Raw genomic sequence first — 16,821 nt, 5'->3', positions numbered from 1 at the left:
GAGAATCAGATTACGCTGAAGACCTTCAAGAAACTTTAGGATGACACCTGCCTCCTCAGGTTGTATAAGCAAGTCACCACTGCACTAAACACAACCAGGTCAGCAAAACCTAATCTCGAACACATAAGTCACAGTATACTGCTAACTACCAGCATGTCATGTCGGTTGGAGAGTGATGGACCCTGCCTCTGCTTACTGATTGTGCAGCCACATATCATATGCATGAGAAGAACATCAGTTATAAATATGACTAAGAATAAAACATTTTCTAATTCAATCTGTGCTTCAGTCAAGTTATTATCTAGTATGTGGAACTATTGGCATTTTATCCTATATGTAAATATCTGATTGATTGATATGCCTAATATGATTGCCTACCCAGCCCTGCACACTGTCCCTCTACCTGTCTGTTTCCTTCTCTTCCTCTCTCCTCCTCCTCCTCTCTCCTCCTGATGAGAGTGTATGTGTGCAACAATAGAAAATAAAAACAATTAGCTTATCAAAGCAAAAATTTGGAGACAAAAACAACTCAGGTATACAGGCCTAAAACTCCTAAAAACCTAAAACTGTCCTACCTCACATCACCAAAGCCGGTCTACGGAAAGCCGTCCCACTCCCTATCCAGCCCCATTGTTTACCGGATTTGGTTGCAGGTCCACCAGAGTTCCACTGGGGGTGATCGCGGTCCAGTGCAGAATGAATGGGACCCTATGGAGCTAGACGGCTAAATGTGTCTCTTTCGCCCGATTGTCGTTGAGAAACCTCAGATTTGATTGGACATGGATTACAGGTTGAAAGTTGAATGAACGAGTACTTATGTCCTTTTGATTTCTTACAGGGTGAGTCGTTGTAGCCCATAACACGCTAGCGTTCTGCTAATGAATGCTGATTGGTCAGTGAAGGACTGATTACGATCGGAGATCCAGCTTGACGGCATCTGAAGCAGAGCCTGAATATCAGAGTGAATATTTCGGCGTGGTCTTTAAAACATCAGCAAACCTCTTTCTAGCACGTGTATTAACAGGGAGAGTCTAACCTATCAGCTGTGTTGTATTAACAGAGACTAACCTATCAGCTGTGTTGTATTAACAGAGAGTCTAACCTATCAGCTGTGTTGTATTAACAGAGACTAACCTATCAGCTGTGTTGTATTAACAGAGAGTCTAACCTATCAGCTGTGTTGTATTAACAGGGAGAGTCTAACCTATCAGCTGTGTTGTATTAACAGGGAGAGTCTAACCTATCAGCTGTGTTGTATTAACAGGGAGAGTCTAACCTATCAGCTGTGTTGTATTAACAGAGAGAGTCTAACCTATCAGCTGTGTTGTATTAACAGAGACTAACCTATCAGCTGTGTTGTATTAACAGGGAGAGTCTAACCTATCAGCTGTGTTGTATTAACAGGGAGAGTCTAACCTGTCAGCTGTGTTGTATTAACAGAGAGAGTCTAACCTATCAGCTGTGTTGTATTAACAGGGAGAGTCTAACCTATCAGCTGTGTTGTATTAACAGGGAGAGACTAACCTGTCAGCTGTGTTGTATTAACAGGGAGAGTCTAACCTATCAGCTGTGTTGTATTAACAGGGAGCGACTAACCTGTCAGCTGTGTTGTATTAACAGAGAGAGTCTAACCTATCAGCTGTGTTGTATTAACAGAGAGAGTCTAACCTATCAGCTGTGTTGTATTAACAGAGAGAGACTAACCTGTCAGCTGTGTTGTATTAACAGGGAGAGTCTAACCTGTCAGCTGTGTTGTATTAACAGGGAGAGTCTAACCTATCAGCTGTGTTGTATTAACAGGGAGAGTCTAACCTATCAGCTGTGTTGTATTAACAGGGAGAGTCTAACCTATCAGCTGTGTTGTATTAACAGGGAGAGACTAACCTATCAGCTGTGTTGTATTAACAGGGAGAGTCTAACCTATCAGCTGTGTTGTATTAACAGGGAGAGTCTAACCTATCAGCTGTGTTGTATTAACAGAGAGAGTCTAACCTATCAGCTGTGTTGTATTAACAGGGAGAGTCTAACCTATCAGCTGTGTTGTATTAACAGGGAGAGACTAACCTGTCAGCTGTGTTGTATTAACAGGGAGAGTCTAACCTATCAGCTGTGTTGTATTAACAGGGAGCGACTAACCTGTCAGCTGTGTTGTATTAACAGAGAGAGTCTAACCTATCAGCTGTGTTGTATTAACAGAGAGAGTCTAACCTATCAGCTGTGTTGTATTAACAGGGAGAGTCTAACCTATCAGCTGTGTTGTATTAACAGGGAGAGACTAACCTATCAGCTGTGTTGTATTAACAGGGAGAGTCTAACCTATCAGCTGTGTTGTATTAACAGGGAGAGACTAACCTATCAGCTGTGTTGTATTAACAGGGAGAGTCTAACCTATCAGCTGTGTTGTATTAACAGGGAGAGTCTAACCTATCAGCTGTGTTGTATTAACAGAGAGAGTCTAACCTATCAGCTGTGTTGTATTAACAGGGAGAGTCTAACCTATCAGCTGTGTTGTATTAACAGGGAGAGACTAACCTGTCAGCTGTGTTGTATTAACAGGGAGAGTCTAACCTATCAGCTGTGTTGTATTAACAGGGAGCGACTAACCTGTCAGCTGTGTTGTATTAACAGAGAGAGTCTAACCTATCAGCTGTGTTGTATTAACAGGGAGAGACTAACCTATCAGCTGTGTTGTATTAACAGGGAGAGTCTAACCTATCAGCTGTGTTGTATTAACAGGGAGAGTCTAACCTATCAGCTGTGTTGTATTAACAGAGAGAGTCTAACCTATCAGCTGTGTTGTATTAACAGGGAGAGTCTAACCTATCAGCTGTGTTGTATTAACAGGGAGAGACTAACCTGTCAGCTGTGTTGTATTAACAGGGAGAGTCTAACCTATCAGCTGTGTTGTATTAACAGGGAGCGACTAACCTGTCAGCTGTGTTGTATTAACAGAGAGAGTCTAACCTATCAGCTGTGTTGTATTAACAGAGAGAGTCTAACCTATCAGCTGTGTTGTATTAACAGAGAGAGACTAACCTGTCAGCTGTGTTGTATTAACAGGGAGAGTCTAACCTGTCAGCTGTGTTGTATTAACAGAGAGAGTCTAACCTATCAGCTGTGTTGTATTAACAGAGAGAGTCTAACCTATCAGCTGTGTTGTCGATGCCTCGAGAGAACAAAGGAAGCGACTCAGAGCTCGCCGTAAAGCAGTATCTCCGGCTGTATATGTGTATGACGTCATTGACATTTTTAAAAGGCTTTTTAGAACAAAAAAGCCACTTTAAAAAAATCTAACACCCAGCAGTGTTTATTTTCTTTGCCTCCCCTTTCGAATGCAACATTCAAATTACTAGACAAAAAATTATATCCTGAGAAAAGTGGGTTTTGAGGGGTATAGCTCCATAGAGTCCCATTCATTCTGCACTGGCCTGTGAGCGCCCCCTATATGGAACTCTGGTGGAACTGCAACCAGTTCAGAACCGGGAAGTAACGAGAGAGTGGAACTTCTTCCTATATTAGAAATTCTTTGCAAGGGGGTGAGCTTCGCTTCAGAACTCGAACCTCCGATGGCGCCATTTTGTTGCTACAAAGCGATCACCTCTTGTTAGCATTACACTGACCGCCATTTGTTTTTTACGTCACTTTGACAGAGAATAACTTTACATCTGAAGCGTTTAAAGACTCTATTTGTCCGTTGTTTTATTTCTAAAGAAACACGACAATGTCTAAAAGGCTCCATTACCTTGTAGCTCACGTTATGGCTTCGTAGCAGACGCTTTTATAACAATAGGCTAACGATTGGGTCATAACCACGAGACTTACTGTCACACAGTAGAGGAATTACCGTATAGTACAGGAGAAGCTCACAGGCAGTTTGGACTTCCATTATCTGTTTAGGTTTAATTACTAATGTTAACTAGCATGTTAGTGATCAGTAATTACTAATGTTAACTAGCATGTTAGTGATCAGTAATTAGCCTGTGTCTATGTTATCTCCTTACATATACCTACACTCTCCGTCTCTGTAAGATTGGGAATGATTGAGATTTCTCTCGGCACAGCTACCATAAGACTTCACATTTTCAGACACGTTGCTCACGTCACGTCTACGTTGTCTCTGTCAGTTGGAGGCTGCGCAGTAAAGCAAGAGATCACCGGAAAAGTGCTTCTAATATCCTTCACTGGTCTCCGTCCAGAGCAACGGGGTCTATTGGTCCATTATATATATGTCAATGGTTTTTGACATCACCAAATCCAAACCTGACTGAAAGTAAACTCTTTTTTCGGGGCCTTAAGTTTGAGCCAATCGGATGTCAGGAAAAACGCGGATCAGTCCAAGTTAGGAGGGGCCGCTTGTATCCCCACTCAATATTGAAAGTATTGGTTTGGCCCGGTCTGAAACACACACACACACAGACACAGCGCTCCGCTGCAGCTGAACGCGGCCAGCCAGGCCGGTCGCGTATGAAAGAAAAAAAAAAAAATATGTATTGAAAAATGTAAAAAACGTATTGACCACCGGCCGGTTCGGCCTGAAATGGACCGGCCGTTCGGGATTGTTCCCGGTATTCCCGATGGCCAATCCGCCCCTGCAAGCAAATGTGAACCAGGTGTAGACTACCACACCTCTGCCTGCCTCCTACCCAGCTCACATGAGAGGGGTCATCACATTTGTTTTGTGTGCGTGTGTCTGTGTGTGCATGTGTCTGTGTGTGGATTGTGTGTGTGTGTGTGTGTGTGCGCGCGCATGTGTGTGTCTCTGTGTGTGAGTGTGTGGGTGTGAGTATGTGTGTGAGTATGTGTTTGAGTGTGTGTGTGTGTGTCTGTCTGTGTGTGTGCATGTATGTGTGTGTGTGTGTTTGTGTGTGTGCATGTCTCCCTTTAACTTTCTGCTATAACAGAGTAATTTCCCAATTTGGGATTAATAAAGTCTATTTTTTTCTTATTTTTATATATATTTTATTTGAATAATAAAGTTTTATTAAAAGAAAAATCAACTCCACCTGAAGCAAAATAAAAGCACACAGCCAGTATAGTTTCCTGACAGCGCTCCCTGGGGCCTGTTGCACAAAAGTAGAATGAAGAAATCTAGGATGAATGAAAAAGTGCAGCTTGACTTAATGTGATCCGCTCGTCGCGGCTTAATCGGTTGCACGTTTGCCGAGCCAGGATCAGACGGTGAAGCTATGTCAGCCTGGTGTAGATAGCTGGGATAAGTGCTCGTTCACGGCTTTCTTAAATAGACCACGGTATCGATCACAGATTTACTGATGCACAAATGGAGAATACGCGTGCAGCATATGTTTCACCCGCTGAGCAGCAGCTAATTATGGAAAAGTTATGAGGAGGTGAAGCGTATAATACATTATATATACTATATAATATATTATATAATATGTAAAAAGGGAAATAGGGCTGTTGTCATCAAATGGAGAGAAAAAGCCGGACAGACAATAGCGGACTGACTGAATGCGTATGGATTAAAAACAATCTACTTACTTGTCACTCCACATTTTTACAAAGTTGTACATTCTATTTTAATTGATTTAATATGCTTGTTTTATGTGTTAGTTTTATTGCTGTATCTGTTTTTATGTGCTAAATGTGCTGGTTTTACACTAAAGTGTATTTTAGCCCACCATGTAAAGCATTATTTAGCCTACTTTGCCTTAAAAGTGAGCAGAGGGAATTAATGGACTAGGCTTAATTTCAAATCCTTATTCATAATGCGAGAATATGTTTTACAACCATATGCACAAATCTCCATAAGCTATGTCTAATTCTAAATATCTTTCTGCAAGTAATGTTCATACAGAACAAACAAAAGACTAGAAAAAGAAGTAAGTGACTTCAATACACACTGTAAGCATATCTGTAAAACAATATAGCCTATTATTATTATTATTATTATTATTATTATTATTATTATTATTTTTTTTTCTCACTCCCAAGCTCGAAGATGACAAGTGACAGCACCAAAATAAAAATATTAAGAAGCATTGTGGAATTCCAACACATTCTCACTCCCATTTGGTAAAAAAAGGACGTTTGGTCAGGTTCCATTGTCGTCGTTATTGACGCTAAAAGTCCGCTTTTAGAGTCCGCTGCACGATGTGGGAGGATCCCCCGGCCCCCCCCCCCGCCTTCCCCCGCCTCCCCGCGTTGCACGGGGCACATTTCACGGGGACAGCAGCTTATCTCCGGGTGCCAGTGCAACCATTTCTTACCATCAAAACAACTGCAGTAGTAGGATTTAAATCAAACTCGTGACAGGAATAGTGACAAGTAATGCATGTTAATAAAAGCAGAACACATTCAGAAGACAACGGAAAAACTGTTAAACACGTTTATTTCGGATCAGAGCGGCAGCTGATTTAACACATAAGACTCCAGGATTAATCTTAGCCCTGGCTGTTAGCCTGCTCTGGAGCAGGCTAGCTGCAAAGAATAAATCTCCATGGTTACTTGGCTGGGTTTAATTCAACCTGCTTTTGTGCAACCAAGTCAAAGCTAAATTCATCCACAATAATCTGAATATCCCGGCTTAATCCCTTATCCTGGTTTTGTGCAACAGGCCGCTGGTGTTTTATAAATAGAAACACAAGCTGAGGGATGTTTTGTTTGTGTGCAGACTTTATTATTGTGGAAGCCCATTTCTGTCAATGTGATGAACAAAATATCATGTAAGTCCAGAGGTGGAAAGTAACAAATTAACATTTACTCACGTTACTGTAATGGAGTAGTTTTTTTGTGTACTTTTACTTTTTAAAGTAGTTTTAAAAATGTGTACTTTAAGTTTTCCTCTATTATGTTTTGTTTGCAGTAATGTACTTTGCTACATTTTAAATCACATCTGTTACTGAGTAAAAAAAAAAGATCTCTAATGTTGTATCCATCAACAAACTAAAATTGAAAGCGTCTTTGTTCCCTTGTCAAAGCACAAAAGACTGAGATTTAATTACATAAGCATAATAAGTTAAATAAGATGAAAGAAGATACAAAAAAGTATATCTTCCCCCGCTGTTAAAAGGTAATAGACTAACTTTTACTCTGAGTACATTTTTAAGGATCTGCTTTTTACTTTTACTTGAGTAGATTTCTTTTACCAGTAATTCTACTGGTAAATGACTATATGTATGTGTGTGTATATATATGTGACAATATGTAACTTTTAAATGTTTCTGAAACTGTATAATTTTTGATCTAATGATCATAACAGCCTGTTCTCATGAACCATTCGTTCAAAAAGCTACGGAAAGTTAAGCACTGTAATTCGTAAGCATTCCACCTTTTTTTTTTTGCTGTATTCACCACATTGACGGCTGCTGTATAAGAACGCTTGGGGGGCTGAGGGGGGCATCACTTTCAAGCCAGGGTGCAGAGTTCACTTGCCGGGGAAAACTAAAGCCTTTCAATGTGTGTTGCTTGGGAGTGTTTTAATCCAAACCACAATCGATGCCGAAATTTAACTTTCGTTGCTGGCAAAATGCATCATTCTCAGACGCTGGTCCATATTAAGTGTTTATCTTTCTACAATTATAGTACTTCTCCGCTGATGGGCTACGTGCTGCAGGCCTGCAGGGATAAGGTCAAGCAACGTCAGTGCCAATCACAGCAAACTACTTGTAGAAGGACTGCTAAGGGAAATGATCAATATCTTACTTAGCATCTGTACTTTACAAAGATAACTCAGTGTGGCCTTAACTGATGTGATTTACCGTGTTGACCCGGAAATAAGATGACATATTCACACAGCCTCCGGTCCATCTCACAGATGAGGCTGGTTTGGGGACAACGGTGTGCTTCTTTTTGACTGTTGGCGTTTTTGATAGAGAGAGTTGGAATAATTTTGAAAACGTTTTTAATATTTTGGAGACAAACAAAGTTCAAATTTTTGAGTAGCAAACGGTCTTCTTGGGCTCTCCATCTCCGTACCTCACATCCTGTGACTCCATATTTTCCGGCTGATTGACATCTCTGCGTTCATCACCATCATCTTAAATAGGGAACGACCAACACTGTTTTTTTCAGAGGATAGCTAATTATTAGTTACTTCTGGTTTTTACAACTACACTACCCACAATCCTGAGCGTTAACAGCAACCTCGCTGATTGGTTGAGCTGGACCTGCGAAAGCTGCTACCACTCAAGTCTCTGAGCGTTTCTTTACAGGTTGTTCTTTGTCTTTTTTGCTGTTTTCAAAATGTGTTTTTGCCCCGAATCAAATGTCTTATGGTCATGATTCATCTCGTAGCTGATTGGCTGGTTCCAGGCTTAAAAGTCTTTATATCAGCAATTAAATGAAACGTCAAAGCCGTTCAAAAAGTGGGTGGTCACTGTTGAGCTCTATTGTATTTTTTAAAAGCTAATCTTTGGTAAAAATGAATACCAAATGCTTATGGCTGTTTATAAAATGTTATCCCTTCATTATTTTGCCCCCAGAGCGTGAGCTAACACAAAGTGATGACCATCAGATGGTTGGGTTGATAATCTTGAAGTGAAAAAAATGTAATGTCCGCAACATTGTTTAAACTCCCATATTTAATATAAATGCAACGTTTCGACCCTACTCGGTCTTCTTCAGGCAAATGGTGAACACATTTGATCAAAACATACATACTCAATCAATAAAGCAAGAGACAACAAAACAAAAGTTCTTTTGACTCCTTGACATGAGATGCAACAGCTTTGCTCAAACAAACACAAAGTGATGACCATCAGATGGTTGGGTTGATAATCTTGCCCATGAAGAGGATTTTCTCCGTGTTGCGTTTAATAACTTACTAATTTATCTACTTCTTACACATTTAAGTGATTTCCAGCTTAGAGTCAGCTTTTTCTAAAAACATAATATCTTTCAAACATTATTTGTATTATTTAACTTCTCAATAACATTCATACCAAATTAACCCATTCTCAGTTTTTCAACTATTCCTACTACTTCAACTACTTATTACACATGCAAGCCAGCAATTCAGAGTAGTGTCAGCCTTTGAACATACAGAATTCACACTGTTCCCGTCAACTTTAAAAATCCAATTAATTTTCTCTATAAGGATTTTGATTATTAGCCACAATGTCTAAACCATCCAAGGTAGACTGACCCCGAGCTGTGAGGTTGTGAAACAAAGTTTCTGCTCCTGTAGAAGACACAAGTCTGTATGAAATCAACTGTTTCCAGTTTCCAAAATGTGAGGATTTTTCTGCATTAAGTACTTTTATACTTTAAGTACATTTTCCTGATGATACTTAGACTTTTACTGAAGTAACATTTTTAATGCAGGACTTGTACTTTTACAGTGTGGAAGTAGTACTTTTACTTAAGTAAAGGATTTTAATACCCAGAACCAGAGCGGTTCAAAAAGTGAGCGGTCACTGTTGACCTCTATTGTATTTTTAAAATCTGATCCTTTATAAATGAATACCAAATGCTTAGGGAAGTTGATCATATTTTATCACCACATTATTTTACCTTGAAAGATTATATAAAAACTGTTTACACTCTCAATAAAGCAAGAGACAAAAAAAGAAGTTTTTCTGACTGCTTTATATGAGATGCAACAGCTGTGCTCGAGCAAACACAAAGTGATGATCCATCAGGTGGTTGGGTTGATAATCTTGCCCAAGAAGAGGATTTTCTCCGTGTTGCGTTCAGTGATGAGGACCATGAATGGACGATTGAACTTCAACACACGGACGGCAGAATTCACTGCGATGCTAATGCCCGTGGCGGCAGCAGCGGTGGCTCCGGCCTCGTCCACGTCCAGCGTAGCTTTGTGCACAACCTGCGGTGCAACGCAGAGTAAGTGAGACAACAGATGAATAGAATATGTGTGAAATAACATAAAACATATACTACGTTTACTTACTTGTGAGACTTCCAGACTTTTGTCCTCGTAAATGCCTCTGAAATTTCCACCACCACCAAACATGTCTGTCATTCCCATTTCTGACAGCACATCGTTGAGGTTGTAGGAAGTCTTGATGGAGAACTTTGGAATATATACATCAAGTCTCCTAAAACATTGGGGGGGAAGACAAACATTCAGTGAATCTGACTAGGGCAGGAGTTTCTTTGGCTATGACGGCCTTAAACAATGATATGCTGTTTTCATCGTGACAGACTCAGATTATTATTCTAAGTGTCTGACAACATTATGGGATGGATCCCTACAGAGATAGAGCTTTTAGTTAAAGAGTAAGAACATTTTAGGTTAACATGAAACACCCCCGAAATCACCATCACCAAACTCTACCAGACTCCATGTAAATAATCTCTGTCGGGATCCTTTCCTCCTGGGTAAAAAAAACCCTGACTTAATTAAGTTGATACAAAGTTAAAACAATAATACATTTTATTTATAGTAAGGTGACCAGATTTCTGAGACAAAATCCAGGGACATTTTCAGCTCAGAAGCATAAATTCCCACAAAACATGTAATGTTTTTATCTTTGTAAACTTAAAACAGGGACACTACCCCAGGGGCATCACTAGACCTAGAGCTACACTGGGGCACAAGCCCCCCTAGTGTGGTCCATGGTCATGCTTCCCTGTAAGAAAATGTTGTCTATTTTAAAGAAATTCAGAGGTTAGACTTGATTATTCTTATCTATGGATGGAAATGTTTTTGCTGTAGCCTGAACTATGTTGCACTTCCGACTTTTACCCATGCACACACAGGTGGAATATATTTTTCTTAATATTTATGCATTAATTAATTAAAGTCACTTGGAAGCATACCAGTAGAAATATAAATTCATTTTTGTGGGATTGTCTGGAATCTGGCAATATAATAACCATTATGGTGGGATACTCTGGCTAAGCAATTTACAGAAATGTCTGTGCTGACATAAATAGTTTACATGAGAAGACATTATATTTTTGGCCCAAAGTTGGAGACCATGTCGAAATTTGTTGCAATTTCAAAACCGATAACTCGGAAACTGCTTGTTGTACCAATGTGTTGAGTGAAGAGTTTGAGATATTTCACAGAGAGTAATGGGTGTGCAGAGATTTATGCAGAAGTTCAGTGTTCTCGCAAACCAAATTGGCAATAGAACATTAATCCCCACCAATAAAAAACCAAAGCATTAATCATTAACAAAAAACAGAGTGTGTTCAACAAGTGACAGCTGCCGCTAGCATAGCTTTAGCTCAACAGTCCGACCAATAATCCCTTATATAATTACAATTTGGCACATCTAAACAAAATCAACAATTACAATCAACAGTCATACCCCAAATGTTAGCAGACAAGTTGTTCTGTACAGATTGGAAGAATAAGAACGCAAACCCCCGAGGAACTACGGTAGCATAACGTTAATAATTGATGGACATTTCCGCTATGGCATTGTCATTTACACTGTAAAACAATGTATAAAACAATAGCACTTAGGCTACAAGAACACCTTTGGTTTACCTATCCTATGAGATATTGTACTACTCACACTCATCAGAGCTAGCTGGCTGAATGAATGAATGAATGAATGAATGGATGGATGAAAGAAGCCAACTGTATATGTCTAGTAAAAGGCAAAGATTCTTCTACGATGCTGCCAGAAATATGGGCATTCTAGAACAAGCTCTGAGCAGCGTTTATAAAAAAAACTTTATTTAACCAGGTAGGCCATTGAGAAGTGGGCATTACAAATGCCGGCACATAGTGAGGTGTAGGTAAGTCGATGAATGTGCAATATAAATGAACAGACTCTATATCACTGCTGTGATGGTGTAAAGAGTCATTGGTGTAAAGAGTCAATAAACAGTTAGTCTAGTGGTTTAGTTAGTGAAGTAGATCAGTTATAAAACAATGAATAGACAGTCTAGATAAATGCTGAATTGTAGTGAAGAGTCATTATACAGTTAGTACAAATTGCGGTTTATTAAGTGATGTAGATCAGTAATAACACTAAGCAATAATTGGTCTATATAAATTGCTGTGACTGTCGTGAGCCTAAGCGTGTAGGGTGTGCGACTATACGTTTGGTCAATGTTTTCTTTCATTCCAATTTCGGGTCTGTCAGTCACAGTAAAAACCGGGGACATTTCCGAGGACATCTGGTCACCCTAATTTATGGGCACCTTTCTTGATACTCAAGGACACATGAACAAATAGTTAAAGATTAAAGCAGATGCACAACAAAGACCACACAATTGCAAAGCAATGAACCACTACAGACAAATGCTATTAAATTAAACTCTGTTTCCTTTTCTTTCCAAACGGGACATGAACGTCGGTCTCCGGGGTGAAAGTCGTATGTTTGTTTGCCCCCCCTCCCCTCAACCTGCATCCTTACCAGGACATTTGGCGCTCTTATACTTCCTCACCTTACTTCCTGCTTTGCTCCCGTCAGAACTACTACGGCCACTAGAGGGCGCCGCCACTACAAACCTAAATATAGGTCAGAATGATGCTGGAACAAACCACTTATGGGGCAGGTTTTTGGGGGAGGACAGTCGCTATCGGACAGGACAAAGCTGAGTACTTTATTCAGTGTCAAACCTTCCACATATTAGAACATAAATTAAGATTCTCCAAACCTGGGTCTCATCATAGCCTTCAACCATTTGGAGACGTGTTTCGGGCCAATGGCGTTCTCCAATGTTGCCATGACGTCAGGCAACATGAGCAGCATGGAGTAGGAGCTGTTGAAGGGGAGCTGAAGGACCATCGTGTTCAGCTCGCGGTCGTGATAGGTGTTGAAACTATCCTCCAGATTCATCATGAGAACCGGAACCTGGACGATGACAATTTAAACATGAAGACACACAGAATGAACGATGATGCTTAATTAGACTGCGACTCAAATCCATTCAGTCCTTTTTGTCGTCAAAAAACGGCAAAAGGGTTGAACAAAGCAGCAGATGTCAACAACAAATTAGGGTGTTACAACTATCAGGTTTTCCAAAGTTGTGTTAATGGCATAAAAAATACTTTATAAATCTTTTTGTAAATTAACCTTGAACCTTGTTTACGATGTCTGGCTCCACCCCTGTGAATTACTGGGATTCAAATAATTTTTTATAAATTAAGAGAGAAACTCTGAACCTTGGTGTTGTCGTCCACGTTGAAGTCGTCCTGCTTGGTGAGCTTAGGGTCAAACGGAGTTGCCCACTTTCCTGTTACACAATGAGTAGAAATAAAACAAAACTTGTGATTTGATACATTCAATTGATCTCAAAACATGTAAACAGATCTTACATTACTACATTAGAGTATCACAGACTGACTAGATATCATCTTACAGGACCTTCTTACCTTTGTAGTAGATGTAGCTGATGAGATACATGACTGTATTTGGATCCAGTTTTTCCACCAGCTTGTCAATCTTCCCGTTGGTCTTCTCCTCCACGTACTTATTGATGGTATCAGCACTTTCTGTGGTTTGGTTGAAGTCCACATTGAACCCATCTGCGAAGTACGACTGCTTCAGGGTCTGAAGGAACTCTGGCTTCGGCTTGAAGCGGTTGTCCACGAACACGGCGGTCCCTTCGCTGGCGTCCTCCTGGGATGTGTTATTGGCCCTCTGGAGGAACCTCTGGAAGGCCTGGTCCACATCTGTCTGAGTCAGGAGGGAGCTGTTGAATCCCAGACCACTGAAAAGCTGACGGTGAGTCTCCCCCCGTGCTCCCACGGACAACGCAGCCAAGGCCACCGACACACTAGCCGGGGAGAAGAAGATATTCTTTCCCTGTGAGTCAGCATCAGCTGCTAACTTCCTGTAGAGTCGGAAGGAAAACTCTTGGTTTGCTTCGGTCACCAGGGAGACGCTGGTGGCGCTGCCGTTCACTACAGTGTCTTGGATGGCCTTGTCGTTGCCGTGACCCAAATGGTGATCGGGATGGTGATGGCCTCTGCCCACGCAGATCACTGCTGATAGGACCCAGAGACCCACGGCTGCACGCATCATCATTGTGAACTAAGAAAAATTATCAAAAGTTCAGCTTCATTGTTTGTTTTAATGAGGAAACTGATTTGTAGTGGAGGTATTTACTATGGAGGATATATTCATTCATAATTCAAATTGAAAGTCTAAAGAGAAAATGACACAAGATCAAATTAATATTTTTATTTTACTATTTTACTACGCTACTATGAAAAATCATGCTATCATTGAATTTAAAAAAGAAAACTGAAAAAGAAAAGACATGTAAAATGATTTATCTTTTGAATTTTACATTTCTCCTCAACAGTGTGCTTCCCAGCAGTCAGCTCCCCCCTGCTGTCCTCTGCACACCTTTCGTTTCAGACCCTGCCACCAGCCTTTCCTCATTCACATTGACATCTGTCAAGTCCAAATAAAAAGTTAAATGTTAAATTGAAATGGAAAAGCCAAATGTTAAATTGAAATGGAAAATTTCAACTTTGCTTTTTCAGTTTGCTTTTTCTTTTTTAAATTCAATTATTATAATTATTTTTCCTAGTAGCATAGTAAAAATAATAATTTTAATTTGATCTCGCTTTGTTTTCTATTTGGAGTTTCAATTTGAATTATGAATAAATATAACCTCCATAATTGTTAAAGTAATGAGTATAACAAATATTACGAAAAAACATCAATACATTGATTGAACTTCCAAAAGGAGAATAGTAAATCTAGTAATAGTAAATGTAGTAATATCTAAAAGATCTACAGTTCCAGTGTGCAGAGTTACATCTTAAACTGAATGTGTTAAACTGTATTTAACTGTTGGAAGAGTATTTAAACTTGTACGTGAAACACATGAAAACAATCCATCTTTCTAACAGCTTACTTTCTCCTGGTTGAAGCGCAGACAGAGAAGCACTGACTGGACAAAGAGAGATGTTCCTTTTTATCAGATAAATCAGAGAAACTGTTCTTTGGCTTTCTTTATTCTCTGTCTCAAACTCTTATTTGCTCGGCCCCCGCATTCGTTCTGTGTAATCATGTTTCACCTTAACTCACATCAAACTGAGGCTGCAGCAGATAAACACACAAGCCATGACCCGTTGGACCAATTTAACCCTACAGGACAAATGTTCAGCGTTCACCTTACCTGTATTTGAGGTACTGCCCGGATTTCACCCTTTTGAACAGTGTTCACAGTAAATAATAAGACTCAACATAAAATTTTATGTTAAGATTTCACAGCAGCAGCAGGACTGAATCCTGCAAAATGTGTCTGTGTGTGTGTGTGACTGTAAGTATGTGTGTGAGTGTGTGTGTGTATGCATATGTGTGTGTGTCTGTGTGTGTGTGTGAGTGAGTTTTTTGTGCGTTTGTGCATGTGTGTATGAGTATGTTTGTGTATGTGTGTGTATGTGTGAGTGTGTGTGTGTCTGTGCATGTGTGTGTGTGTGTGTGTAACTGGATGAATACAAAATAAATAAATGCAAAGGCCATTTGAAGATTTTGTGAAAATGTGAGCTTAACTTGTCTCCCTTATACAGTAGGTCTAGGGTTTTTACCACCAGATGCATTTTGGAAGAAAACATCTGGTATTTAAATCATCAAACTCAGTAAAAAGCAGCTCTGTAAAGCGGGTCAATGTCATTGGAGATCGATTGACAATTAATTAATTTTAAAATAATTGTATTTGCTATGTTCAGTCACACTAAGTAAAAGAGCAGTACAACAAAGCATAAAAGTGAAATCAGCTTGTTTCAAGTTTGGATATTGAAAGAATCTACTCTAGTGTGTTGTTTAAATCTAACAAAATGCTTGTCATTAATTGTGCAGTGCCCAATAGTGGTGTGCAAGTGTCAGTGTGACGGAAGGAGAGTGAGAGAGAGGAGCAGTGAAAAAAACGGCCGGAGTAAAACGCTCTTATAAAAAGAAACCCAAAACAAAGCAAAGTAGTTAAAAACACTTGCGTACCGTTTCCGTCGTGACTTCCAGCCGCATGCCAATCCTTACACTCTACCTTTGGATCATCATGCCACATTTGCCGTGCAAAGTTGTTCACGGACACCAGTAAACCATTCACAAGTCAGCAGAAAAACACGGACTGGATAATTGGACTGACTGGACTGACTGACTAGACTCTGTGAGTTTATTAAGTAACTCTTTTTCTTTACTATGACGTTTTTGTTTTGTTTGTTTTGAGTCTGAGAAACTGACCAGCTTCATTTCAGCACTGATCTGGATTTACTTTTTGATTTTTGTTGTATTTGACTGCATCTAATTGTGTATTGAGGTTGTTAGTTTAAGTGTGCAGAAAATCCGAAGTGGACTTTTGAGTTGGATTGTGTTTCATTCTTGTGATTGTGTTTTTTGTGTGAAATCTCTTATACACCAATATTTTGTTTTGTACTGGCTTTTGAGTTATGGTGATTACTTTTATGGTCATTCAGTGGTGAGGGTGTACATTCTTTTAAGATGAACATCCTTTGTGACATTTGAGTTAAAAATAAAGTAACCTCCTCAACTGAGGAGGTAATAGGGCGGTGGAAGGAGCACTTTGAGGAACTCCTGAATCCGACTAATACGCCCTCTATGTTAGAGGCAGAGCTGGAGGATAACGGGGATTGTCGTCGATTTCCCGGGCGGAAGTCACTGATGTAGTCAAACAACTCCACAGTGGCAAAGCCCCGGGGATTGATGAGATCCGTCCGGAAATGCTCAAGGCTCTGGGTGTGGAGGGGCTGTCCTGGTTGACACGCCTCTTCAACATTGCGTGGAAGTCTGGGACGGTGCCAAAGGAGTGGCAGACTGGGGTGGTGGTTCCCCTTTTTAAAAATGGGGACCAGAGGGTGTGTGCCAATTACAGGGGTATCACACTTCTCAGCCTCCCTGGTAAAGTCTACTCCAAGGTGCTGGAAAGGAGGGTTCGGCCGATAGTCGAACCTCGGGTTGAGGA

At 40.1% G+C, this 16,821-nt stretch overlaps 1 protein-coding gene across 1 annotated transcript; it reads right to left on the bottom strand.

Moving 5' to 3' along the window:
- Window positions 1-9,580: 9,580 nt before the first annotated feature.
- On the bottom strand, window positions 9,581-13,913 carry LOC114555289 (serine protease inhibitor 2.1). The gene is made up of 5 exons (XM_028577588.1): window positions 13,259-13,913; window positions 13,049-13,119; window positions 12,541-12,737; window positions 9,869-10,016; window positions 9,581-9,784 (listed from the first exon to the last, which is right to left on the bottom strand). Exons 1-5 carry the CDS (start codon window positions 13,911-13,913, stop codon window positions 9,596-9,598), a joined length of 1,260 nt encoding a protein of 419 aa, XP_028433389.1. The 3' UTR covers window positions 9,581-9,595.
- Between the last annotated feature and the right edge of the window lie 2,908 nt (window positions 13,914-16,821).

Source organism: Perca flavescens, chromosome 5 (genome assembly GCF_004354835.1).
Source record: "Perca flavescens isolate YP-PL-M2 chromosome 5, PFLA_1.0, whole genome shotgun sequence".
Classification (NCBI taxonomy): Eukaryota; Metazoa; Chordata; class Actinopteri; order Perciformes; family Percidae; genus Perca; species Perca flavescens.
Note: the sequence above shows the minus strand (reverse complement) of the source record. Positions and strands in the feature narration are given on the sequence as shown.

Coding starts and splice junctions, on each gene's coding strand:
- LOC114555289 (XM_028577588.1), bottom strand. CDS start 13,913: ATGATGATGCGTGCAGCCGTGGGTCTCTGGGTCCTATCAGCAGTGATC. Junction 10,017..12,540: donor AAGGCTATGATGAGACCCAG/GTTTGGAGAATC, acceptor CCAATGTTTTAG/GAGACTTGATGTATATATTC. Junction 9,785..9,868: donor AAAGTCTGGAAGTCTCACAA/GTAAGTAAACGT, acceptor GTTGCACCGCAG/GTTGTGCACAAAGCTACGCT.